General features: G+C 45.8%; 1 protein-coding gene across 1 annotated transcript in view; it reads right to left on the reverse strand.

Moving 5' to 3' along the window:
- LOC120909303 (rho GTPase-activating protein gacK-like) overlaps window positions 1–26,257 on the reverse strand; it is a 53,050-nt gene that overhangs the window by 15,584 nt on the left and 11,209 nt on the right. The window contains exons 3-6 of the mRNA XM_040321050.1: window positions 13,571–13,681; window positions 10,208–10,264; window positions 8,340–8,663; window positions 326–448 (exon numbers count right to left, since the gene is read on the reverse strand). Of these exons, the coding sequence (XP_040176984.1) occupies window positions 326–448; window positions 8,340–8,663; window positions 10,208–10,264; window positions 13,571–13,681 (615 nt within the window). The remainder of the gene's footprint in view (window positions 1–325; window positions 449–8,339; window positions 8,664–10,207; window positions 10,265–13,570; window positions 13,682–26,257) is intronic.

Raw genomic sequence — 26,257 nt, forward strand, 5'->3', positions numbered from 1 at the left:
ATGTCAGTTTGAGCATACACTTAAACTTAGGACGGCGCAGATTCCGAGTTAGGTCGGCGTATCTACTGATACGCCGGCCTAACTCTCTCTGAATCTGGCTAAAAATTTGGAAAATTTCAAGGGGTACGAATACTTTTTGAAGGCACTGTAGCTCTACAAAGCCTCAGGAACAGGACATATTAAGATTCTGAGACAACCAAAAATGTTTTTCCATCAGTCATAAACTGTCTTGAGTCCCTCATCGTGTGCAGGTAAGAAACCTAGGTGAAACATATACACCATCCACAATCTTGAGCCAGTGCCTCACACTCCATATGTTCATTACCTGGGGGGCAGTTGATTTTGCTTCGGCAAGGGACCGGCATCCAAAAACAGAGATGATAAGGGTAACGAAGCACAGCAGCACATTCGTTATAAGCAGAAGAGAGAGAATTACATAAATGCCATCCTGTAAATACAAAAAACAAGTCTTTCAAAAATTCAGTTGCTACCCCTATTAAGATTAAACACTACTTTTTAAGGTTAGAATTAGGTGTTTAAGGGTTTAAAGTTTCACTAAACCCACATAAATAAATAAAAAAACTATTGATAAATGCAGTATTACATGCTGCTCATACTCACCTCATCTCCGCTTTCTGTTCATGTCCCCAATGTAGCTAGGGATTTTGCAGCTGTGGGGGCAACTCTGCACATTTTCTTCATCAGTTTAAGTCAATATGTATTCTTCTACGTGTTTTTGGTAAAAAAAATCGCAATAAGCGTATATTGATTGGTTTGATTTTTGGCATTTTTATTATTCTTTTTTTTTACTAGTAATGTCGGCGATCTGCAATTTTTAGCGGGACTGCGACATTGCTGCAGACAGATCGGACACTTTTTTGGGACCATTGATGTTTGTACAGCATTTAGTACTTAAAAAATGCACTGATTACTGTAAAAAGGTCCCTGGCAAGAAAGGGGTTAACACTAGGAGGCGGTCAAGGGGTTAACTGTGTTCCCTGTTAGGTGTTTCTAACTGTGGGGGGATGAGACTGACTGGAGGAGGAGACAGATCGCTGTTCCTAATTACTAGGAACAGCAGATCTGTCTCTCCTCCCCTGACAGAACAGAGATCTGTCTGTTTACATTGACAGATCTCCATTCTGTCTCTGTCAGGAGCGATCGTGGATGCCCAGCGGACATCGCGACCGCTGGGCACACGCATTGGCTCTTACATCATGCGTGCACGCCCTATACCCCTTAAAGCGGCTGCCAATTTGCGCAGGGAGCAGACATGCTGCCATATATTGGTGGCATCTGGTTGGCATGCGGTTTAAGGAGAAGTATGGTCAAAGCTCTTTTTGGTCATACTTCTCTTTCTGGGTCACAGGAGTGCAATTTGTTCTGCAGCTGGGTCAGCTTCTCAGTGCATCGCTGAAAGCCAGAGCCAGCCTCTCCTACCTCTCCCCAGCCCATAGCTCCAGTGAGCCCTGGAGGGGCAAAACAGAGAGCCGGTGACTGACAGCCACTGTCTCTCTGCTCACTGAAGACCAAGAAATTAGTAATCGGCAGTCATGAGATCGCTAAGTTCTTGGTCTTATAGCCAGTGGGGGACAGCTGCAGCATCGGACTGCATCCACATTAGGGAGTATGTATGTTTTGTTTTTTTCGTAATCCCACATTCCCCTTTTAATATGTAGCTGACCTCTACCAGCAAGTGCTCTCCTCCATTTATAAAAGGGACAAGCGTTAGTATCTGGGGGTGGGATTTGTTGTTTTTCCTGTTCTCGCTGTCCCCTCCTTGCCCCTGTGCCTGTCCAGGGAGTGACTTTTGGCTTGAGCCAGTTAATGCACACACTGGACAATATGAGGACATGACCTCATAATAAACCCCCCCCCCCCCCTAGAAAAAAAAATAGGCAGACTCGATGGACTACTTTTTCTGCCTATCACTTTTCTATATACTATATTTTACCATTGTACCATTCCATCCTGAGGTAGCAGACCAACATCAGTAAACGTGTTGATGATATGGAACGTAATTTCACTACTTATCATGTTATTGGGGGAAAAAACTTTTTTGCTGCAATGATAAATGATGTAAAATATTTTCTGTTTGTCAATAGTGATAGGCACTCCATAGGGAACAGAAATGTATTGTGACAGGAAGTCAGGTAAATCTGGGGGTGTTGTCACAGACGGTAGATACATTTCTGCCTTGTTTTGAAAATTCACCAATTACTATCGGGTGTCGGCTGCAGAAGTAGCCAGAAAGGTTTAAGGACGTTGGATAGCTTCAGCTGTTCAGAATGAGGAAATTAACGCCTCTATAAATTGTCCAGAGGATTACTACTCAATGCTGCATCCTGAGGCTTGTTGAGTTAAGGAGAGCAGTGAGCTGGGGAAGACTTCTGAAGGTGAAGTGGTTGTTGATATCTTTGCTGTGTGATAGAAAATCAAAAAGACTATTGTTTTCTGCTGGAAGACCAGCAGTGTCTGCCCAGCAGTAGGCTGTGCCAGACTCCATAGGTAGGTTCCTGTGTTGTGAAGGTAGACGGCCCAAGTGGCCAGGGTTTATTTTATGTTTTATTTTGTTTATGCTGTTTTGATGCTTGCAATTGTTTCCAGCAATATGGAAGAATGTAAACTATAACCCTTGTTTTTCAACCACCCACGGCTGCCTCTCTGTATAATTCAGTGTGTAGGGAACCCACTCAGGAGGTCACACACCCCACTACCGAGCTAACCCCTTACAGTATATAAAAGTGTTTATAGACATAATGATTTTAGGACCTTTTGGTTCAATAAAATTCAACCTTATGACATCAATAAAATGTTTTCAAAACTTGCTTTAAACCAATGTGGACCAGCTGTATGCTTAAGGTCCTATGTGATTTAAAATAGATGATAGCTCTTGCTATACATACACACATATTCTCTGCTACTTTTTCTTCGTTTCCTCTTTGATCTTTAAAAATCCCCTTCTTTGAACTGGCTCTTTTTAGGTTCCGTTTGGTGAACTTGTTGCCTTGGTCAAAGGTGGTCATTTCCACAGACGTTCTGTATGCTCACCTAAGCACTGTAAGTTAATCCTTTTAACTCTTTGGCTGTGCTTCGGTATTTATTTATTTACCTGCTATGTTAAGATGTATTTACGGTGCTCTATATCTCCTTTTTTCCAGCTGGTCACTGTCTCCTTTTTTCCCCTCCCCCTCCTATGGTCGGGGATCCTGTGGCCTCTACCTGCGGCATTGTCTGGCGCTGGGTCTATACCATCCCTGCACCCCCCTTTGGCCGTTAGCTCATGTGGCCTGGTTTTATCCAGCTGGCTTGGGAAGTGATTAGGGTGCTTTCTCACCCCTTCATCTTTCCTCCATCCCGGATCAGCAGGTTGGCATTATGTGGTATGCACTGGCAGATTGATAGTATTTCTTCTATGTTTGTATAAAATGTTTGTAAACATGTATTTTTTGTATTTCACTAATAGAGCTGAAACTTCGATCTCAACCATACCCCTGAGGAAGCCTAACCTGGCGAAATATATTGGGTCTCATCAACTTGGTTGTGATCTCCGTATATATTATCTGCTCTCTGTCACGGGAAATTTTATTAAACTGTGTTATAAATCAGGTTATATATGTATTCGTTAGACCTTTTCTGGTCTTTAGTGTGCTATGTAGCTTGATGCACCATCCTTCTTTTAATAAATTATTACAATTTATGCTACTGTCATACTTCTTTATTCATCTTTTGCTGGCACCGTCATAGTCCCGACATTGTCCTATTTCTTCCCTATATATTTTTGAGATGAGGTGCATTTTCTAAATAAAACTTTATAATCTAGACTAGCCAGATCTTTTCCACCTTTTCCAGATCAATAAAATGTATGTAATTAGAATTTTAAGTCTCCTCCATATGGTAATAGTAAAGCCAATCCAAAACGTGCTTTTGTGTTGTTAGAATACTTTTTACGAACGTGGTACTTTAAGTGGAAGGCAAGTCAAATCCTAACTTTGCCTTAAATCCATTTCACCCCCTTTCTAAATCAAATCTATCTACCCTGTCAAAGGATATAATTACCTGTTCTGAAGCTGCTCCCATTTGGTAACATGATCTCTCCAGCGCCATCTTCTGAGTAGAGGAGAGATCTCCAACAACTGCAGAGCCTGCATGGTGACGTCACCCATAGACTTACTATGGGGCATCCCTTGTCAGCTGTCCCTCCTCTACATTGAATCCAGTGCTGGAATCAGATCATATGACTGGTGCAACTTTAGAATAGGTAAGTATAGGCAACTTTTCTTTTACAGGATACAGAGAATAGGCTTAGCGTGGGAGTAGATTTAAGCTTATTTAGGCTTTGACTTGCCTTCCCCTTTACTTGCCCCCTATTTGTTCCTTCTATATGTTGTGCTGGTGGCCATTGCCACTGGGACTAAAAGTGGGTGAAAATCTTAAAGCGGGGGTTCACCCTATAAACGCAAAAAAAAAAAAATGTTTTCTTCTACCATAAAATCAGGCATTGTAGCGCGAGCTACAGTATGCCTGTCCCGATTTTTTTATCCCCGTACTCACCTTGTACTCGTACATCGAAGATACCGACTCCCCTCGGGGAATGGGCGTGCCTATGGAGACGGAGGATGATTGACGGCCGGCTCTGGCGCGTCACGCTTCTCCGGAAATAGCCGAAATAGGCTTGGCTCTTCACGGCGCCTGCGCATAGCCTGTGCGCAGGCGCCGTGAAGAGCCGAGACCTACTCCGGCTGTCTTCGGGGAGAGTGACGTGCCAGGGCCGGCCGTCAATCATCCTCCCTCTCCATAGGCACGCCCATTCCCCGCGGGAGCCGAAATCTTTAATGTACGAGTACACAGTGAGTACGGGGGTAAAAAAATCGGGACAGGCATACTGTAGCTCGCGCTACAATGCCTGTCTCGATGGAAAAATCATGTCAGTGAGGGTGAACTACCGCTTTAAATTTTTAAACTATTTAGTATTTCAGACAGTCAAACGTGCCCATTGAGATCAATGGGGGCAACACCCTGAGCCAAACGCTTGTTTCAAAGTTTTGGCACGGTCCCACAATGTAAAATTGCAGTAGTGCCTCCTGAATGCCTGCTACTCACTGCTAGACTACCCTCTGAAAAGCAATCACTTTTAAAAGGGTGGTAAACATTAACGCCAGTGTTTAAAGTGAACTAAAAATAAAAGTGGAACTTTAGTCAGAAAATTAAGATCAGCACACACTAATTTTGGTAGCATAATTATTAATGTGGAATGTATTTGTCTTGCTAAAATAAAAAACACTTATCACGTTGTTATGGTAATGTTCCACTTGTACGTGCATGTGCCCAGCCGTGCCATTATGCCGACGTATATGTGCAGGAGGCGGTCCTTAAGTGTTTTTTTTTTAGTAATGGCGGCAATCAGCGACTCTCTGCCCGTCACCACCGCCGCCCGCCTCACAGCGTGTCAAGTCTCACTCTCCGGGCCCTTGGGTGGGGAGCGGAGGAAGATCAGTCCTCCAGGGAAGGCAAGGAGATAAACAGGCAGGTGGGTGGCCGGGACTTGAGCCAAGCCAGAAGAACATGCGAGCGGAGCTGAATCAGCATGCACCCGAAACTGAAGAAATATTCCCATCGCTTAGACCAGCACATGATCATCAGAAAGGGGCACAGATAATGGAAAAAATACACCCCCTTAAGCTAGTAGGAGCGGCGGAGCCCTTGTTCAAATACAATTCGGGGACAAAACCGGGGACAGACTGGTCCGGGGACAGTGTCCTCAATAGGGGGACTGTCAATATGGAAACCGGTGATGTCTGGTCACCCTACTGTAGATAAAAACAAACAGTGCAGCTTTGACCAAAGTTAAATAATGTCCCTTTTATGGGTGTAGAGTAGACCATTTACATACCTCCTGAAGCCTGGCCCAGAGGTGGCACCATCACATCCTGTCTTGTTGCTAGGATGTGGCTAATACACTCCCAGCATATTCAACCCCCCCTCACATGCACTTTCCCTCTCCCCTGTCACAGTAAAGCCACGTACGCATGTCCATTTTTCATGTCATGGAAAAAAACTATTAGCCAGATTCAGAGAGGTTTACGCCGGCGTATCAGTCGTAACTCTGAATCTGCGCCGTTGTACATTTAAGTGTATTCTCAAATTGAGATACACTTAAATGTAGCTAAGATACGACAGCAGGCGCCGCCCGTCGTATCTTAGCTGACTATTTAAGCCGGCCGCTAGGGGCGTGTACGCTGAATTAAGCCTAGAATGCGTAAATCAGCGAGATACACCTAATCACGAACGTACGCTTGCCCGTCGCAGTAAAGATACGCCGTTTATGTAAGGCGTTTTCAGGCGTAAAGTTAGTCCAACAAAAAGCTGGCCTAGCCAATGTTAAGTATGGACGTCGGTCCCGCGTCGAATTTTGATTTTTTTACGTCGTTTGCGTAAGTCATCCGTGAATGGGGCTGGGCGTAATTTACGTTCACGTCGAGACCAATAAGTCTTTGCGGCATAATTTGGAGCATGCGCACTGGGATATGTCCACGGACGGCGCATGCGCCGTTCGTAAAAAACTTCAATCACGTCGGGTCACGATTAATTTGCATAAAACACGCCCACCTCTTCACAATTTGAATTAGGCCATGCTAGGACGTGCTTAGGCCGGCACATTTACGCTACGCCGCCATAAGTTAGGACGCAAGTGCTTTGTGAATACAGCACTTGCCTCTCTAACTTACGGCGGCGTAGCGTAAAAACGATACGCAACGCCGGCTCAAACATATGCCGCCCTACGTGAATCTAGCTACGTGAATCTGTTTTTTCTCCAAGTGATTCTTGTCAAGCCTGGTTTGCATACACGTGATCGTGAAAAGAAATGCTTGAGCAAAGCGCGGTGACTTACGACGGCACTATAAAGGGGAAGTTCCATTCGAATAGCGACACTGATTATGCAAATTTACCTTCTCGTAACTTGCTTCTGAGCATGTGTGTTTTTTTCCCCGTTGTTAAATTGTACACAAGACCGTTTTTTACGTCGAGAAAAACGACGACGTGAAAAACAACGAGAAAAAATAGAGCATGTTCTAAATTTTTAATGGCCATTTTTCATGTCGAGAAAAATGCTCTGGAGCCTACACACAACCATTTTTAACGACCAATTTAAAAAAAGGCATTTTTCTCGTCATGAAAAACGGTCGTGTGTACTGTACGTGGCATAACTGTGAGCTCAATGATGCTGCGATAAAGGAGATAAAGGATGTGTAATGCCTCGTACACACGACCGGATCTGTCCGTAGGGATTTATCCGCGGATCAGTTCCAGCAGACAAATCCGGTCGTGTGTACGGCCTAGCGGACATTTTTCGGCGGAGATTTCTCCAGCCGACGGTTTTCAAGCGGATAAAAATTTCTTAGCATGCTAAGAAATCTATCCGCTGGAAACCTGTCCGTTGGACTGATCCGGTCGTCTGTACAGACTCACCGGATAAGTCCAAGCGATCCCCATCCCTCGCATGCGTCTAAGTGATTCGACGCGTGCGTGGAAGTATTTACCTTCCAGGGTCGCGCATGTCACCGCGTCATCGGCGCGGCACGTCACCGCGTATGTTTTCCGCAGGGATTTTGATCTGATGGCTCAAAATCGGGAGCAGAAATGTCCACTGGAAACGTTTCCAACGGATATCCTCTCGTCTGTACGAGGCCTAAGGCCGCGTACACACGGTCGGTCCATCCGATGAGAACGGTCCGATACACACCATCAATTAAAAAATTGATCGAGTCCAACGCTGTGACGTAAAACACAACGACGTGCTGAGAAAAATGAAGTTCAATGCTTCTAAGCATGCGTCAACTTGATTCTGAGCATGCACGGGTTTTTAACCGATGCTTTCACATACTAACCGTCGGTTTTGACCTATCGGTTAGGCGTTCATCGGTTCAATTTTAAAGCAAGTTCTAAAATCCTTTTTGACCGAAGGATAACTGACCGATGGGGCTCCGCATGCTCAGAATCACGTCAAAACAACTGCCTAAGAACTTGCTCCAATGATGGTGGGGTAAGCAGTGACAGCTGGTAGTATCTTAGCGATGTCCTAGCAACAAGGCAGGATGGGTTGATAGAAGTTTTTCGGAGGTACATAAATGGCCTACAACTATAGCAATACACCCATTGCATATCTACAAGTAAAATCTGGCAGGGGTTCTAACCCTCCCACACTCTCTATTCAAACCTAAAAAAAAAAGAAGTTAGCTAGATACACATTACCCTATCCCATGGCAACTTTAAAGCATGGATGATGATCACATTCCTTAACATGCATCTGTCTATATAATTACCAGAATAACACTTACAAGGCTTTGTGCGCATTGTGCCAGTGTCTGGAAGCTACTTCTTGAATGGTCCTCATCATTGTCGTTGTGATGGTTGCCACCATGGTGGTCACCGTAGTAATGATCATTGTCCTCATCGTCGTCGTTGCCATTTCCCACATTATTGTTGTTGCCATTGCCCACATTATTGTTGTTGCCATTGCCCGCATTATTGTTGTTGCCATTGCCTGCATTATTGTTGTACACAACGTAACATCCGACTGTCGCCAGATCAATGACATTTAGAACCACGGCTATGACGGTGAGAACCCAGCTGATGACATTCAGGGAGAGAGAGCCTCTGACCTGTAAGGAGATAAAAGGCATAGCATTCCATAAAGTAACAAAAAGTGTACAACACATTCCATCGCTTCAAACATAAATACAATAATTTGTGGCTATTCAGATTTTAAAGACATAGGCCCGGATTCACATACATCGGCTCATATTCAGTGTTGTTCATCTTCCTTTAAAAAAGTAACTAGTTACAATTACAAGTTACTTGTCCGAAAAAGTAATTGAGTTAGTGACCAAGTTACTTCATTGGCAAAGTAACTAGTTACTCAGCAAAGTAACTGACTTTTTTTTTTAATATTCTACAATAATCTATTATTTATTGTATCAACGATAAAATGTATCTTAAGGTACAATATATAAAAATAAAGTATGTTCCCAGAAGCATAATACCCTGCGTATAACCTCACAGCATCCCATATAGATCAATAGCTTTTTCTAGCATCACAAATATAACTCCAACCAGTGGCACAGTGGGGACAATGGGCACAGTGGGGACAATTAAAGGGCACAGCAGCGACAATTAAAGGGCACAGCGGTGACAATTAAAGGGCACAGCGGTGACAATTAAAGGGCACAGCGGTGACAATTAAAGGGCACAGCGGTGACAATTAAAGGGCACAGCGGTGACAAGATAGGCTCTGCAAGTGATTATGGTGTAAGCGGGAAACTCTGTCAGGGCTTCTGGTGTAAGGGGGTACTCTGCCAGGGCTCCTGGTGCAAGATGGGCTTTGCCAGGGCTTCTGGTGTAAGGGGGATTCTGCCAGGGCTTCTGGTGTAAGGGGGGGGGGACTCTGCCAGGGCTTCTGGTGTAAGGGGGGGGGACTCTGCCAGGGATTCTGGTGCAAGGGGAAACTTTGTCAGGGCTTCTGGTGCAAGATGGGCTCTGCAAGGGATTCTGGTGTAAGGGGGAACTCTGCCAGGGCTTCTGGTGTAAGGGGGACTCTGCTAGTAATTCTTGTGTAAGGGGGAACTCTGCCTGTAAATAAACGCTTATTGCGAATTTTTTTTCCCCAAAAATATGTAGAAGAATACGTATCGGCCTAAATTGAGGAAAGAATTCATTTTTATATATATATTTTTGGGGGGATATTTATTATAGCAAAAAGTAAAAAATATTGTTTTTTTTTTTTTCAAAATTGTCGCTATTTTTTGTTCATAGCGCAAAAAAATAAAAACCGCAGAGGTGATCAAATACCACCGAAAGAAAGCTCTATTTGTGGGGGGAAAAAGGACATCAATTTTGTTTGGGAGCCACATCGCACGACCGCGCAATTGTCAGTTAAAGCGAAGCAGTGTCGAATCGCAAAAAGTGGCCCGGTCATTTGGCAGCCAAATCCTTCGGGTCTGAAGTGGTTAACAGGGCAAATTAGGGATCCAAGAACATTTTCCATATTTTATTATTTACTGCAGGGCTACCTAAACAAGCATTCAGTATGAAAGTTTTGGAATAAGTTGAATATCGCTGGATAAAGACAGACAGATAAAATCCAACAACCTTTTATTATTTTCGAAAAAACTAGAAAATAAAACTGAAAAAAGGAAAACATACTCACCAAATTGATGCTGGGCTTCCGGTAAGCAGAAAGTGTTAGAGATCCAGCAATGATATACTGCAAGATAACGACACACAATGGTGAACAATCTACAGATTGTAATTGATTTGTATGACAATTTGATATATATATATATTTTAATTGTTTATTTATACGTTTTTCAAGTCATACAAAAGAAGATACACAGGAATCATTAACAGTTTGAAAGAATGGCAGGTATACATTGTCTAAGCGAACTACCAAGCACATTCACGTAGATCGGCGCAAAATTGTGCGGGCGTAACGTATCTCATTTACGTTACGCCGCCGCAAGTTTTTCAGGCAAGTGCTTTATTCACAAAGCACTTGCCTGTAAAGTTGCGGCGGCGTAGCGTAAATCACCCAGCGGAATTCAAATTCGGCGGGTAGGGGGCATGTATCATTTAAATGAAGCGCGCGTCCCCGTGCCGAACGAACTGCGCATGCGCCGTCCCTAAAATATCCCAGTGTGCATTGCTCCAAATGACGTCGCAAGTACGTCGTTGGTTTCGACGTGAACGTAAATTACGTCCAGCCCCATTCACGAACGACTTACGCAAACGACGTAACTTTTTCAAATTTCGACGTGGGAACGACGGCTATACTTAACATTGGCTGCGCCTCATAGACCCAGGGGCAACTTTACGCCGGGAAAAGCCTACCGTAAACGTCGTAACTTTACTGCGTCGGCCGCGCGTACGTTCGGGAATTCGCGTATCTAGCTCATTTGCATACTCGACGCAGATTTCGACGGAAGCGCCACCTAGCGGGTCAAAAAAAAATACACTTAAGATCCGACAGGCGAAAGAGACTTACGCCTGTCGGATCTAATGGATATCTATGAATCAGAATCAGGCGCATAGATACAACGGCTCAACGCGGAGATAAGACGGCATATCTGGAGATACGCCGTCGTATCTCAGTTGAGAATCTGGGCCACAATTTTTTACAAGAAAAGGAATGGCGATGTGAATGAACAGTTACCTTGAGTGGGATATAGAAAATCAATCCCATTAACCACTTAAGGACCACCTAACGCCAATATACGTCGGCAGAATGGCACGGCTGGGCACAATCACGTACCTGTACGTGATTGTTAAATTCCCAGCCATGGGTGGCGGGCGCGCGCCCGTGACCCGGTCCGAAGCTCCGTGACCACGGCCCTGATCGCCGCCGGAGTCCCACGATCGGTCCCCGGAGATGAAGAACGGGGAGAGGTGAGTGTAAACACACCTTCCCTGTTCTTCGTTGTGGCGCTGTTATTGATCGTCTGTTCCCAGGCGAGGATTGCTAATGCAATACCTAGACCAATCTCAAAGATGGACACAATAATGATTAAAACCTAAGGAGGAAAGATATTGTTTAGTCAGTTGAGTTGACCCAACATTGCACTTCACTTCACACAATAAAAATGCAATTACTAGGTCCCCTATATCTTTAACAATCAAGCATCTGAAATATAGAAAATTAGGACGTATACTGTAGCTGCCCTGTGCCGCCCAATAGGCATATTATTTGTTATATATAAATATTGTTTCTCTTAAAGTGGTTGTATAGTCATTTGTTTAACTTTTACCTACAGGTAAGCCTATAATAAGGCTTACCTGTAGGTATAAAGAATATCTCCTAAACCTGTACGGTTTAGGAGATATTCCCCTCGCAATGCGCCGCTGATTGCAGCCGACGTTTTTTTATCCGCTTGAAAACCGTCGGCTGGAGAAATCATAGACCCAGGGGCAACTTTACGCCGGGAAAAGCCTACCGTAAACGTCGTAACTTTACTGCGTCGGCCGCGCGTACGTTCGGGAATTCGCGTATCTAGCTCATTTGCATACTCGACGCAGATTTCGACGGAAGCGCCACCTAGCGGGTCAAAAACAAATACACTTAAGATCCGACAGGCGTAAGAGACTTACGCCTGTCGGATCTAATGGATATCTATGAATCAGAATCAGGCGCATAGATACAACGGCTCAACGCGGAGATAAGACGGCGTATCTGGAGATACGCCGTCGTATCTCAGTTGAGAATCTGGGCCACAATTTTTTACAAGAAAAGGAATGGCGATGTGAATGAACAGTTACCTTGAGTGGGATATAGAAAATCAATCCCATTAACCACTTAAGGACCACCTAACGCCAATATACGTCGGCAGAATGGCACGGCTGGGCACAATCACGTACCTGTACGTGATTGTTAAATTCCCAGCCATGGGTGGCGGGCGCGCGCCCGTGACCCGGTCCGAAGCTCCGTGACCACGGCCCCGATCGCCGCCGGAGTCCCACGATCGGTCCCCGGAGATGAAGAACGGGGAGAGGTGAGTGTAAACACACCTTCCCTGTTCTTCGTTGTGGCGCTGTTATTGATCGTCTGTTCCCTGATATAGGGAAAGGCGATCAATGACGTCACACGTCCAGCCCCGCCCCCCTACAGTAGGCGGGGGGCTTATCAGGAAGAGGCCCTGTCCTTATCAACATGGGGACAGGGTGCTTTGGGGTGGGGGGGGGCCGCAGGGCGCCCCTCTGCCCCAGAGCACCCAATCCCCCCATGTTGAGGGCATGCCGCCTGGTACGGCTCAGGGGGAGGTGGGACGCTCACTCGTCCCCACTCCTTTCCTGACCGGCCGGGCGGCGTGCTTGGATACGGGTCTGGTATGGATTGTGGGGGAACCCCCACGCCGTTTTTTCGGCGTAGGGGGGTTCTCCTTACAATCCATACCAGACCCAAGGGCCTGGTATGCCCCTGGGGGGGAACCCATGCCGTTTTTTTATTTAAAATTTGGCGTGGAGTTCCCCCTCATGATTTATACCAAACGCCGCTGCTAGAATTGGCGGGAATCCAAGTCGGATCCCCGTCGCTTCTATGACGCGCTCGCTGGAATGTGCTTTTCCTATTCCAGCGAGTGCGAGATGTCGGCACCATGTCGCCGAGAATCAGCGCGATGCCGTCGTGCTGGAAACACATTCTCGGAGACAGGTACTGTACGAAGGTATTTTATTTTAAAAAAAAATGTTGTGGCAATTCAGTTTGTGCGCTGTGCAATGATTGTTTTAGAATAATGTTGTCAGTTTGGATGAACCTCCACTTTAAGTGCCATACTCCGTTATAGGCAAACAGAATGTATATTCTGTGCATAGTTACAAAAATGTTCAGAAATGAATAGTTTGCAAAACAAAAAGCAAAAAATACGAGTAATTGGTCAAATGTCAATGTTAAACAATTCTGTGAAGTTACATTGATGGAAGCTAATCTGTAATTGACAATTATGTGTTGCACATTGTTATCAAGGTTTGTCATGTGAAAGAACAAAAAACAATTAAATGAATGAATATAAACAATACTTACAAAGATGGGGCCCCAAAAAGAAATACCGCTAGCGTCTGTGTTAGTATAGGCGAGGATTGCTAATGCAATACCTAGACCAATCTCAAAGATGGACACAATAATGATTAAAACCTAAGGAGGAAAGATATTGTTTAGTCAGTTGAGTTGACCCAACATTGCACTTCACTTCACACAATAAAAATGCAATTACTAGGTCCCCTATATCTTTAACAATCAAGCATCTGAAATATAGAAAATTAGGACGTATACTGTAGCTGCCCTGTGCCGCCCAATAGGCATATTATTTGTTATATATAAATATTGTTTCTCTTAAAGTGGTTGTATAGTCATTTGTTTAACTTTTACCTACAGGTAAGCCTATAATAAGGCTTACCTGTAGGTATAAAGAATATCTCCTAAACCTGTACGGTTTAGGAGATATTCCCCTCGCAATGCGCCGCTGATTGCAGCGGCGCATGCGCAGGGGGGGATCCTCGGCTAAAGGGCCGGCAGCCCCCGGACCTTGCCGGAATGAAATCTCCCGCACGCACGCGCAAGAGTGACGACATCGCCGCTTCAGCCAATCACAGCGCTGGAGCGGCGATACCCGGAAGACACGCCAGGCAAGATGACATCTCGCTTGGCGTGGACCAGGTAAGTTCTCTACACCTCGTTTTTAAGGTAAGTATTTTATAATGAGCTAATATGCGGTGCATACTAGCTCATTATGGCTTTTGCCTCAGGCCTTGTACACATGAGCAGACATGTCCGATGAAAACGGTCCGCGGACCGTTTTCATCGGACATGTCTGCTGGGAGCTTTTGGTCTGATGTGTGTACACACCATCAGACCAAAATCCCCGCGGACAGAGAACGCGGTGACGTATAAGACACCGACGTTCTCTAACACGCGAGTTCAATGCTTCCACGCATGCGTCGAATCAATTTGCCGCATGCGCGGAATTTCGGGCCGCTGGTTATACGTCATAACCAGCGAACATGTCCGATGAGTCGTACTAACCATCGGACATGTCCGACGGACATGGTTCCAGCGGACAAGTTTCTTAGCATGCTAAGAAACTTTTGGCCGCTGGAAACCTGTCCGCTAGGCCGGAAAACTGTCCGCTAGGCCCTACACACGGTCGGACATGTCCGCGGAAACTGGTCCGCGGACCAGTTTCAGCGGACATGTTCGGTCGTGTGTACAAGGCCTTACAGGTTTAAAAAAATAATAAAAAATGCGGGTATACAACCGCTTTAACCATTTTCTATGTATGTTACAGTGGGGAACGAAAGTTTGGGCACCCCAGGTAAAACTTTGTATTAATGTGCATAACGAAGCCAAGGAAAGATGGAAAAATCCCCAAAAGGCATCAGATTAGACATTCTTATAATATGTCAAAAAAAGTTAGATTTTATTTCCATCATTTACACTTTCAAAATTACAGAAAACAAAAAAATGGCGTCTGCAAAAGTTTGGGCACCCTGCAGAATTTATAGCATGCACTGCCCCCTTTATAAAGCTGAGACCTGCCAGTGTCATGGATTGTTCTCAATCATCGTCTGGGAAGACCAGGTGATGTCAATCTCAAAGGTTTTAAATGCCCAGACTCATCTGACCTTGCCCCAACAATCAGCACCATGGGTTCTTCTAAGCAGTTGTCTAGAAAACTGAAACTGAAAATAGTTGACGCTCACAAAGTTGGAGAAGGCTATAAGAAGATAGCAAAGCGTTTTCAGATGTCAATATCCACTGTTCGGAATGTGATTTAGAAATGACAGTCATCAGGAACAGTGGAAGTTAAAGCAAGATCTGGAAGACCAAGAAAAATATCAGACAGAACAGCTCAAAGGATTGTGAGAAAAGCAATTCAAAACCCACGTTTGACTGCACGATCCCTCCAGAAAGATCTGGCAGACACTGGAGTTGTGGTACACTATTCCACTATAAAGAGATACTTGTACAAATATGGTCTTCATGGAAGAGTCATCAGAAGAAAACCTCTTCTACGTCCTCACCACAAAAATCAGCTTTTGAACTTTGCAAATGAACATATAGACAAGCCTGATGCATTTTGGAAACAAGTTCTGTGGACCGATGAGGTTAAAATATAACTTTTTGGCCGGAATGAGCAAAGGTACGTTTGGAGAAGAAAGGGCACAGAATTTAATGAAAAGAACCTCTGTCCAACTGTTAAGCATGGGGGTGGATCAATCATGCTTTGGGGTTGTATTGCAGCCAGTGGCACAGGGAACATTTCACGAGTAGAAGGAAAAATGGATTCAATAAAATTTCAGCAAATTTTGGATGGTAACTTGATGCCATCTGTGAAAAAGCTGAAGTTAAAGAGAGGATGGCGTCTACAAATGGATAATGATCCTAAACACACCTCAAAATCCCCGGGGGATTACATCAAGAGGCGTAAACTGAAGGTTTTGCCATGGCCTTCACAATCTCCTGACCTCAACATAATTGAAAAAGAGCAGTGCGTGACAGACAGCCCAGAAATCTCAAAGAACTGGAAGACTTTTGTAAGGAAGAATGGGCAAAGATACCTCAAACAAGAATTGAAAGACTCTTGGCTGGCTACAAAAAGCGTTTACAAGCTGTGATACTTGCCAAAGGGGGCAGTACACAATATTAACTCTGCAGGGTGCCCAAACTTTTGCAGACGCCATTTTTTTGTTTTCTATAACTTTGAAAGTGTAAATGATGGAAATAAAATCTAACTTTTTTTTTGACAAATTATAAGAATGTCTAATCTGTAATTTGATGCCTTTTGGAGATGTTTCCATCTTTCCTTGGCTTCGTTATGCACATTAATACAAATTTTTACCTGGGGTGCCCAAACTTTCGATCCCCACTGTATGTTTCGTTTACATGCTGCCATCTAGTGACCTTTTGTGGTAATGCACATATTCTCTATATTTCTTTTGTCTGACCTATGACACACTTCTTTTCTGTGTATTCTCCACCCTTCTTCCTGAGTTCCTTGCACCAGCCCTGGCTACCCTACCTTGATTTATCCATATTGTCTACAAGCATCTTTAGCATGAACTGTAAGGTGTTCCTTTGAGTCTTGCCAGAGACACAGATGTCATTGTGGAGCATTCCAACCACTGGAATCCATAACCCTGTTGCCTATCTATCAGCCATAATCTTGGTTTCAATATAAGGACATATACCGTATTTATCGGCGTATACCGCGCACTTTTTTCCCCTTAAAATCAGGGGAAAATCGTGGGTGTGCGATATACGCCGATCCCCGCTGACTCTGTGTCTCTGAGCCTAGAGCCGAGCTGAGTGTACTGCGCACTCGGCTAGGCTCGGCCACGCCCGCAGCTGAGAGAAGCCGAACACACAGGAAATCTGTCTCCTCTCGGCGACAAATTCAAAAACAAACACCGCTACAACCCCCGGGCAAGGTGTGGATGGATGGACCCCACGCAAGGCCGCAGACGGACGCCGGACAAGTCCACTGATGGACGCAGGGCAAAAATGTAAGTTTTATTTTTTTCCTTAAACTACCTTTCTAAGGTTGGGGTGCGCGTTCTACGCCGGCGCGCGGTATATCCCGATAAATACAGTAAATACTTCCCCTTGAGAGGCTACATGAGCCAGGGGATGAAACGATAATACATGTACCTTTTTACACCTTGATTTTTGTGGTCACACCTTCTACCTTCTAGAGATATTCTAAGGCCCCGTACACACGATAGAATCCATCCGCAGATAAATCCCAGCAAATGGGTTTCTGCGGATAGATCCTATGGTGTGTACATGCCAGCGGATCTGTTTCCGCGGAGAAATCTCCTCTGGGATGGATTCCAGCAGATCGGATATTTGCTGTGCTGCACAACAAATCCATCTGCTGGAATCCATTCCAACGGATGGATCCGCTCGTCTGTACAGACTTACCGGATCCATTCGTCCAAAGGGATTCCCCGCACGCGTCGTAATGAATTGACGCATGCGTGGAATTCCTTATATGACAGCGTCGCGCCCGTCGCCGCGTCATAATCGCGGCGACGGCGCGACACGTCATCGGCAGAGGATTTCCGCGCGGATTTCAATGCGATGGTGTGTACACTCCATCCCATCGAAATCAGCGGAAATCTTTGAGAGGATTTATCCGTGGAAACGGTCCGCTGGACCGTATCTGCGGATAAATCCTCTCGTGTGTACGGGGCCTTAGTGTTTTAATAGTATGTTTGCTGTACGCATGGGCGTCCGCTCCATAGGGCAAGGGGGGGCAATTGACCCCCCCTGGATAATCGAGAAGGTGTTGAAGAGTTTTGCGACCACGGGCTGTCTAAACGGTCCCGGGTTGGATGTCACACAGGCACAGCGAGCAGAGTGAAGCTGCCTCCCCTCCAGTGTTTATATGTACACAGGGGGAGGGAACCTGCTGTGCCTGTGCTGATCTGAGGTACTGAATGCAATAGGGAGGGGGGTTTGTGCTGAATGGGGGGTCCATCTGTGCTGAGGGGGTATGTGCTGAATGGGGGGTCTGTGCTTAAAGGGGCTCCATCTGTGCTGAAGGGGGGTCTGTGCTGAATGGAGGGGTCTGTGTGTAATGGGGGGGGGGGTCTGTGCAGAATGGGGGGTCCATCTGTGCTGAATGTAGGGGTCTGTGCTGAAGGGGGAGTATGTGCTGAAGGTGGGGTCCATCTGTGCTGAAGGGGGTTCTGTACATTCTCTAGGCTATATTTATATGGGCATGGAGTGAAGCTGAATTATCTCAAGAGCTATTTCACACTGCCAGCTGGCCGTGTTATCGGTAAAGTGCCGCTTTACCATAGTTTTAGCTGCTCTATTCAGCTGCTAGTGGGGCGCTTTTAACCCCCGCTAGCGTTTGAAGAAAGGGTTAAATGCGACTGTGTATTGCCGCTGCCGAAGCGCCCCTCCCTGAAAAAATTTCAGCGGACGCCCATGGCTGTACGTTTGATGATTTTACAATATTGCTTTCCAAGTGAGGGGAGTCACACAGTATTTTGTACTTGGAGACCACAATCAGTTTTTTTATTAGAAGTATTGTACTCACCGTGAGCTTGCATTCAATTTCCCTCCCCCCCCCCCCTTTTCTACTTTCCATTTCTATAATGGTTTACTTTTGGAATTAACATAAAAGTACTACAATGCAGTAGTTAGGCAGCACCTTAAAGGTCTTGTACTATTAAGCCTCATACACACGATCGGATTTTCTGCAGACAAAGCGTAGGACTTTTGTCCGAAGGGCGTTTGCCGTTTGTATGCAAGACAAATCCCTGGCCAAGAATTGTCAGCCAACAAACATGAAACTACGTGGTTTTTCAGCTTTTTAGCGCCACCCTGTGGGCAACTTCTAAACACAACTGCTAATTCTGGGGTAGATTCACAACGGAGATACGACGTATCTCCAGATACGCCGTGGTTTCTCTGAGTATGGCCGGTCGTATCTATGCGCCTGATTCATAGAATCAGTTGCGCATAGATTTCTGTTAGATCTGACCGGCGTAAGTCTCTTACATCGTCGGATCTTAACTGCATATTTACGCTGGCCGCTTTGGGCGTGTACGCTGATTTACGCATCGAATATGTAAATCAGCTAGATACGCGAATTCACGAACGTACGCCTGGCCGATTCAGTACATTTACGCCGTTTATGTTAGGCTTTTCCCGGCGTAAAGTTACCCCTGCTATATGAGGCATATATGCGGCGCACCAATGTTAAGTATGGCCGTCGTTCCCGCGACTAAATTTGAAAATTTTACGGCGTTTGCGTAAGTCGTTCGCGAAAAGGGCTGGACGTAATTTACGTTCACGTCGAAACCAATGACGTCCTTGCGGCGTACTTTGGAGCAATGCACACTGGGAAATTCCACGGACGGCGCATGCTCCATTCGGGAAAAACGTCAATCACGTCGGGTCAAGCCTGATTTCTATAACACACGCCCACCTCTTCACATTTTGAATTAGGCAGGCTTATGCCGGCCTATTTACGCTACGTCGCCGCAACTTTTTTTTGAGAATACGGCACTTGCCTGTAAAAGTTACGGAGGCGTAAAGTAAATAGGATACGTTACGCCCGCACAAAGTTGCGCCATTCTACGTGAATCTACCCCGTTGTGTTTTAGTGTTTTGGTGAGCATTGCTTCCGCGCATGCCTGTTTGTACTTTGGAGTTTTGGCCGAAGGACTTATGTACACATGCTCGGATAATCCGACAACACACATTTGTTGGCAGACAATTTTAAAGCATGCTATTTCACATTTGTTTGCGGAAATCCAGACAAATGTTTGATGGATCGTACAAACGGTCGGATTTTCCGACAACAGCCTGTCATCACACAATTCCCGTTGGATAATCTGATCGTGTGTACGATGCTTTAGTGTGTTATTTGCCCCCACAGCAAGCGGCTTGCAATGGGGGCACCCAAGCAGGCGCTCCAGATCAGCGGCTCTCTGTGTCCATTCACACACAAATCTGTGGCGCAGCTCGTCCCCTCTGTCTCCTGATTGATTCACTGGCTGCGATCGGCAGCCAGTGAGCCAATGGCTCCTGCTCTGCCAAAAGTCGAACAGGAGCGTGAGACAAGGCTTTTATTGACCTTGCTGGATTGAGAGGGGGCTCCGATAAGTATTAGGGGGGCTGAGGGGGGCTGCCGCATAGATACATGAAGGTAAAAATTAGGGTTGTCCCGATACCGATACTAGTATCGGTATCGGGACCAGTGGCGGTTCGTCCATAGAGGGCGCTGGAGCGCTGCCCCCTCTAGCTCTCACCGCTACTGAAATAACATAGATTCATGCATTGCACGAATCTATGTTATTATCGCCGCTGCCGCTGTTATTCAGATGGTCGGCGCTCATGTCCGGCCATCTGAATAACGCCAGCTGGTTGGCTGTACGGAAATGTCTATCAAAGCCAACAGCTCTGATAGGCTTTCCCAATACAGCCCTCGGGTCCCGGAAGCTTATTCTCGAAGCGCACAGACTGTACGCCCCTTGGATAAGATGACAGGCGTCTCAGCCAATCAGGTTGGCCAGTTCTGGCTACCGGTAACCTGATTGGCTGAGACGCCTGTCAGTCATCGAGGGCGGGAGAAGACATCGTGGGACGTGGATGCCTGACTCCAGTAAAGTTAAGTGCCGGGTGGGGGGGGGGGAGCAATTTACAGGGCACAGTGGGGACAATTGGCACAGCGGCGACCATTAAAGGGCACAGTGGTGACAATTGATGGCACAGTGGCTGCGTTTAATGGCATGGCACAGTGGTGACAATGGATGGCACAGTGGCTGCGTTTAATGGCATGGCACAGTGGTGACAATGGATGGCACAGTGGCTGCGTTTAATGGCATGGCACAGTGGTGACAATGGATGGCACAGTGGCTGCGTTTAATGGCATGGCACAGTGGTGACAATGGATGGCACAGTGGCTGCGTTTAATGGCTTGGCACAGTGGTGACAATGGATGGCACAGTGGCTGTGTTTAATGGCATGGCACAGTGGTGACAATGGATGGCACAGTGACTGCGTTTAATGGCATGGCACAGTGGTGCGAATTGATGGCACAGTGACTGCATTTGATGGCATGGCACAGTGACTGCGTTTAATGGCATGGCACAGTGGTGACAATGGATGGCACAGTGACTGCGTTTAATGGCATGGCACAGTGGTGACAATGGATGGCACAGTGGCTGCGTTTAATGGCTTGGCACAGTGGTGACAATGGATGGCACAGTGGCTGCGTTTAATGGCATGGCACAGTGGTGACAATGGATGGCACAGTGGCTGCGTTTAATGGCATGGCACAGTGGTGACAATGGATGGCACAGTGGCTGCGTTTAATGGCATGGCACAGTGGTGACAATGGATGGCACAGTGACTGCGTTTAATGGCATGGCACAGTGGTGCGAATTGATGGCACAGTGGCTGCATTTGATGGCATGGCACAGTGGTGCAAATTGATGGCACAGTGGCTGCGTTTGATGGCATGGCACAGTGGTGCAAATTGATGGCACAGTGGCTGCGTTTGATGGCATGGAACAGTGGCTGCGTTTGGGCACAGTGATACTGCAATTTTTTTTCCTTTGCGCCCCCCCCAAAAATGTTGAGCACCAGCCGCCACTGATCGGGACCGATACCGAGCATTTGTGCAAGTACTTGTACTCAGTGGGCTGAGGGGGCAGGCGGTGTCAGTAGGATGAGTGGGCGGGCGGCCTCAGTGGGCGGAGCGTGCAAACTCAGTGGACCGGAGAGGGCGAGTCCTCACCTGCAGTAGAACTAGGCAGGTAAGCTGGCAGAGTGCAGTGTGAAGGGTGCAGCAACATCAGGATCGGTGACCGGACCATCGCATTCGGTCGCCGCCAGCTTGGCCATACCGACGCCCATCTTGGCACACCATGCACTTGGCCACAGTAAGCCAGCAGCTGACATCTTGTTACACCCAGCCCATATAGTTTGGGCTGAGTGTAACAAGATGTCTGCTGATACTTACTGATGCCAAGTGCAGGGTGTACCAAGCATAGCATAGCATTTTAAAATACTTTCCTTGTGTCATTTATTGCTGCATTTCAGTGCCTGCCCATAAGTGCCAGCCATCAGTGCCCATAGGTGCCGCCTATCAGTGCCAGCCACCTCTCAGTGCCCATAAGTGCCGCCTGTCAGTGCTGCCCATCAGTGCCAGCCACATGTCAGTGCCCATAGGTGCAACCTATCAGTGACCATCAGTCAGTGCCACCTATCAGTGCCCATCAGTCAAACTGTCACATGGCATTAAACAAAAGTATCGGTAATCGGTATCGGCGAGTACATGAAAAAAAGTATCGGTACTTGTACTCGGTCCTAAAAAAGGGGTATCGGAGACAACCCTATTAAAAATCCTTGTGTCTTTATAACCATATTAAGGTGTGTAATTTTTTGGTAAAACGCAGCATACATCTGTTTGTTTCTTCTCCCTGCAAAGGAGAAGAAACAAAGAGATCGCTCCCTCTATACTTAGCCCTGTGTTGTTTGTCAACACAGGGCTCTGGGCTGCGATTGGATAGAGCCGATCAGCAGGTCCTGGCCATTAATTATTGCCTGGGACCTGCTGACAAAATCCCATTGTGTCCAATTACAGTACATCGCCGTGCCTGTATGAGCTGCCAAGACTGCAGTACAATGCGGGCATGCGGTTTGTAAGCGGTTAAAGGGTATTTCCACTTTATATTTCTTACATGTCCCCATTCACATAGCATGACTGCATTACTCTGCATGACCGGTGTTTAAACCTATTAAAAGATGAGAGATGTCTGCCTCCAGGCATGGGTTAGTTATGGTAAACACCATTTCCCCTCCCCCTCTTAACAAATAGAACTAAGCAGATTGTTTCCTTGTTGGAAATTCCAGAAAAGAACATGTGACAAACACGTGACAAAGTTAAGCTGCATTTTTTGTATATTTTTTGTGTATCGCTCAATTAAAGTCAATCTGCCTATATTTTATGGATTCATTTGACACTATGGGCTAGATTCAGGTAGACTTACGACGAGCGTATCAGTAGATACGCCGTCGTAAGTCCGAATCCGCGCCGTCGTATATTTAAGCGTATGCTCAAATTGAGATACACTTAAATGTTGCTAAGATACGACCGGCGTAAGTCTCCTACGCCGTCGTATCTTAGCTGTCTATTTACGCTGGCCGCTAGGGGCGTGTACACTGATTTACGCCTAGAATATGTAAATCAGCAAGATACGCCTATTCACGAACGTACGCACGGCCGTCGCAGTAAAGATACGCCGTTTACTTATTTTTACACTTCTTTTTTTTATTTTTTTTTATTTTTTGATCACTTTTATTCCTATTACAAGGAATGTAAACATCCCTTGTAATAGGAATGGTTTGTGACAGGTACTATTTATGGAAAGATGCGGGGTCAATAAGTGTTCCCTAGGAAGTGATTCTTACTGTAGGGGTGCGTGGCTACACGTGACATGTCACTGATTGTTGTTCCCGATGACAGGAAACGCGATCCCTCACAGTGTCACTAGGCAGAATGGGGAGATGCACACCTTGTAACACTAACAAGTCACATGACACTGGGGAGGAAAAATGGTTAATTGAGCCCAATTTAGACGTTTTAACTTAGGGGTGTACTCACTTTTGTTGCCAGTGGTTTAGACATTAATATCTGTGTGTTGTTGAGTTATTTTGAGGGGACAGCAAATTTACACTGTTATTATACAATATGTACACTCACTACTTTACATTGTAGCAAAGTGTAATTTCTTCAATGTTGTCACATGAAAAGATATAATAAATTATTTTCAAAATGTGAGGGGTGTACTTGCTTTTGTGAGATACTGTATGTTGCGCACTCCCGAACTCTGCAACCTCACTTACTATGTAACTATGTAACTCTGCATACTTAGTCTAAAGGCCCGTACACACGATCAGATTTTCCGACAACAAACGTGTGATGGTAGGGTTTTGTCGGAAAATCCGACCGTTTGTATGCCCCATCGGACAATTTTTCGACAACAAATGTTTTATAGCATGCTTTAAAACTGTCCGACAACAAATGTGTCTTGTCGGATTATCCGATCCTGTGTACACAAATCCGTCCGGAATAAAATCCAAAGTACAAACACGCATGCTCCGAAACAATGCTAACCATATCACAACATTAGCAGAAGTTGCCCAAATGGTGGCGCTAAAGAGCTGGAAAACCACGTAGTTTTGTGTATGTTGGCTCAAAAATTTCTGTATGCAGAATAAGTTCGCGGCCAACGCCCTTCGGACAAAATTCTCTAAATCCGATTGTGTGTACGAGGCTTTACAGATACAACTGGTTCTTTAAGGGCAACCATAATGCTGACGCAGCCCTTGACACCCCTGGCCTAGATATTTTAAAATAAACAACTGCATTATATTCAAATAAACATAAATTGCTTAGTAGACTTAAACTAAAAACAAAGGTAAAATAAACTATTCTATGTTGGTTGCTACCAACAGCATATTATTCTCCCACAACTTGCCCTTCTAGTGCCACCATGATAATACACATCTACAAAAGTGACAGAGCTTAAAGCGGAGATCTGGCGAAAAAAAAAAAGAAAATTAAAAGTCAGCAGCTACAAACACTGTAGCTGCTGACTTTAATAAGCACACTTACCTGTCCAGGTTGCCCGCGATGTCGGGCGCCCGAGGCCGATCCGTCTCTCGGACTGGGTCCCGGCGACGCCATCCTCACTAAGGGAAACAGGCAGTGGAGCCTTGCGGCTTCACTGCCCATTTCCTACTGGGCTTGCGCGAGTTGCGCGGCTCTATGTGAATGGGCACACTGCCCTGTGCGTCCCAGAAGGCAGCGCACCTCCATTTCCTAGGAGACAACACGAGGAGGAGAACACAGAACCTCACCGCGGACGAGGAAGAGGCAGATTAGGACAATCTGCCTAGTAACAGCTTAGCTCTGTAGCGGAGGTGTGTGACCTCCTGAGTGGGTTCACTACACACTGAATTATACAGAGAGGCAGCCGTGGGTGGTTGAAAAAACAAGGGTTATGGTTAGAGTTGAGCGGACACCTGGATGTTCGTGTTCGGACCCGAACACGAACTTTGAAAAAAAAGTTTGGGCTCGGGACCCGAACCCGACCCGAACCCGAACCCCATTGAAGTCAATGGGGACCCGGACTTTTGACTACTAAAATGTCTCTAAAAAACTAAGGGAAATGGCTGGAGGGCTGCAAATGGCAGAAACATGTCGGGAAGAGCATGGCAAGTACTTTGGAAATAAATGTGGATAGGGAAATAACTTAAAATAACATAAAAAAAATAAAAAATAAAATCATTTTGACCTAGGACGACGAGGTCCATATGTAGTAGGAGGTTGAGGTGGATGTGGCGGTGTAGGTGGATGTGGCGGTGTAGGTGGAAGCGGCGGCGGTGGAGGAGGAGGAGGTAGCCAACAAAGCAGGTTTTCTCTCCCTATAGCAAGAAGCAGGAACCTAGCCCTAAACAATGTACTGCACAGACAGTATATCACAGGGGACAGGTGGAGTGCTGGTGAAATAGGCAGAGATTCACCTATATATTTCTCTCCCTATAGCAAGAAGCAGGAACCTAGCCCTAAACAATGTACTGCACAGACAGTATATCACAGGGGACAGGTAGAGTGCTGGTGAAATATGCAGAGATTCACCTATATATTTCTCTCCCTATAGCAAGAAGCAGGAACCTAGCCCTAAACAATGTACTGCACAGACAGTATATCACAGGGGACAGGTGGAGTGCTGGTGAAATAGGCAGAGATTCACCTATATATTGCTGTCCCTATAGCAGATAGCTGGAACCTCTCCCTAAACTATGTACTGGACACACACAGTATATCACAGGTGACAGGTGCAGTGCTGGTGAAATAGGCAGAGAGTCACCTATATATTTCTGTCCCTATAGCAAATAGCTGGAACCTCTCCCTAAACTATGTACTGGACACACACAGTATATCACAGGTGACAGGTGCAGTGCTGGTGAAATAGGCAGAGAGTCACCTATATATTGCTGTCCCTATAGCAAATAGCTGGAACCTCTCCCTAAACTATATACTGGACACACACAGTATATCACAGGTGACAGGTGAAGTGCTGGTGAAATAGGCAGAGAGTCACCTATATATTGCTGTCCCTATAGCAAATAGCTGGAACCTCTCCCTAAACGATAAGATGCAGATCTCACAGAAATAAACTG

Source organism: Rana temporaria, chromosome 8, assembly GCF_905171775.1.
Source record: "Rana temporaria chromosome 8, aRanTem1.1, whole genome shotgun sequence".
Lineage (NCBI taxonomy): Eukaryota > Metazoa > Chordata > Amphibia > Anura > Ranidae > Rana > Rana temporaria.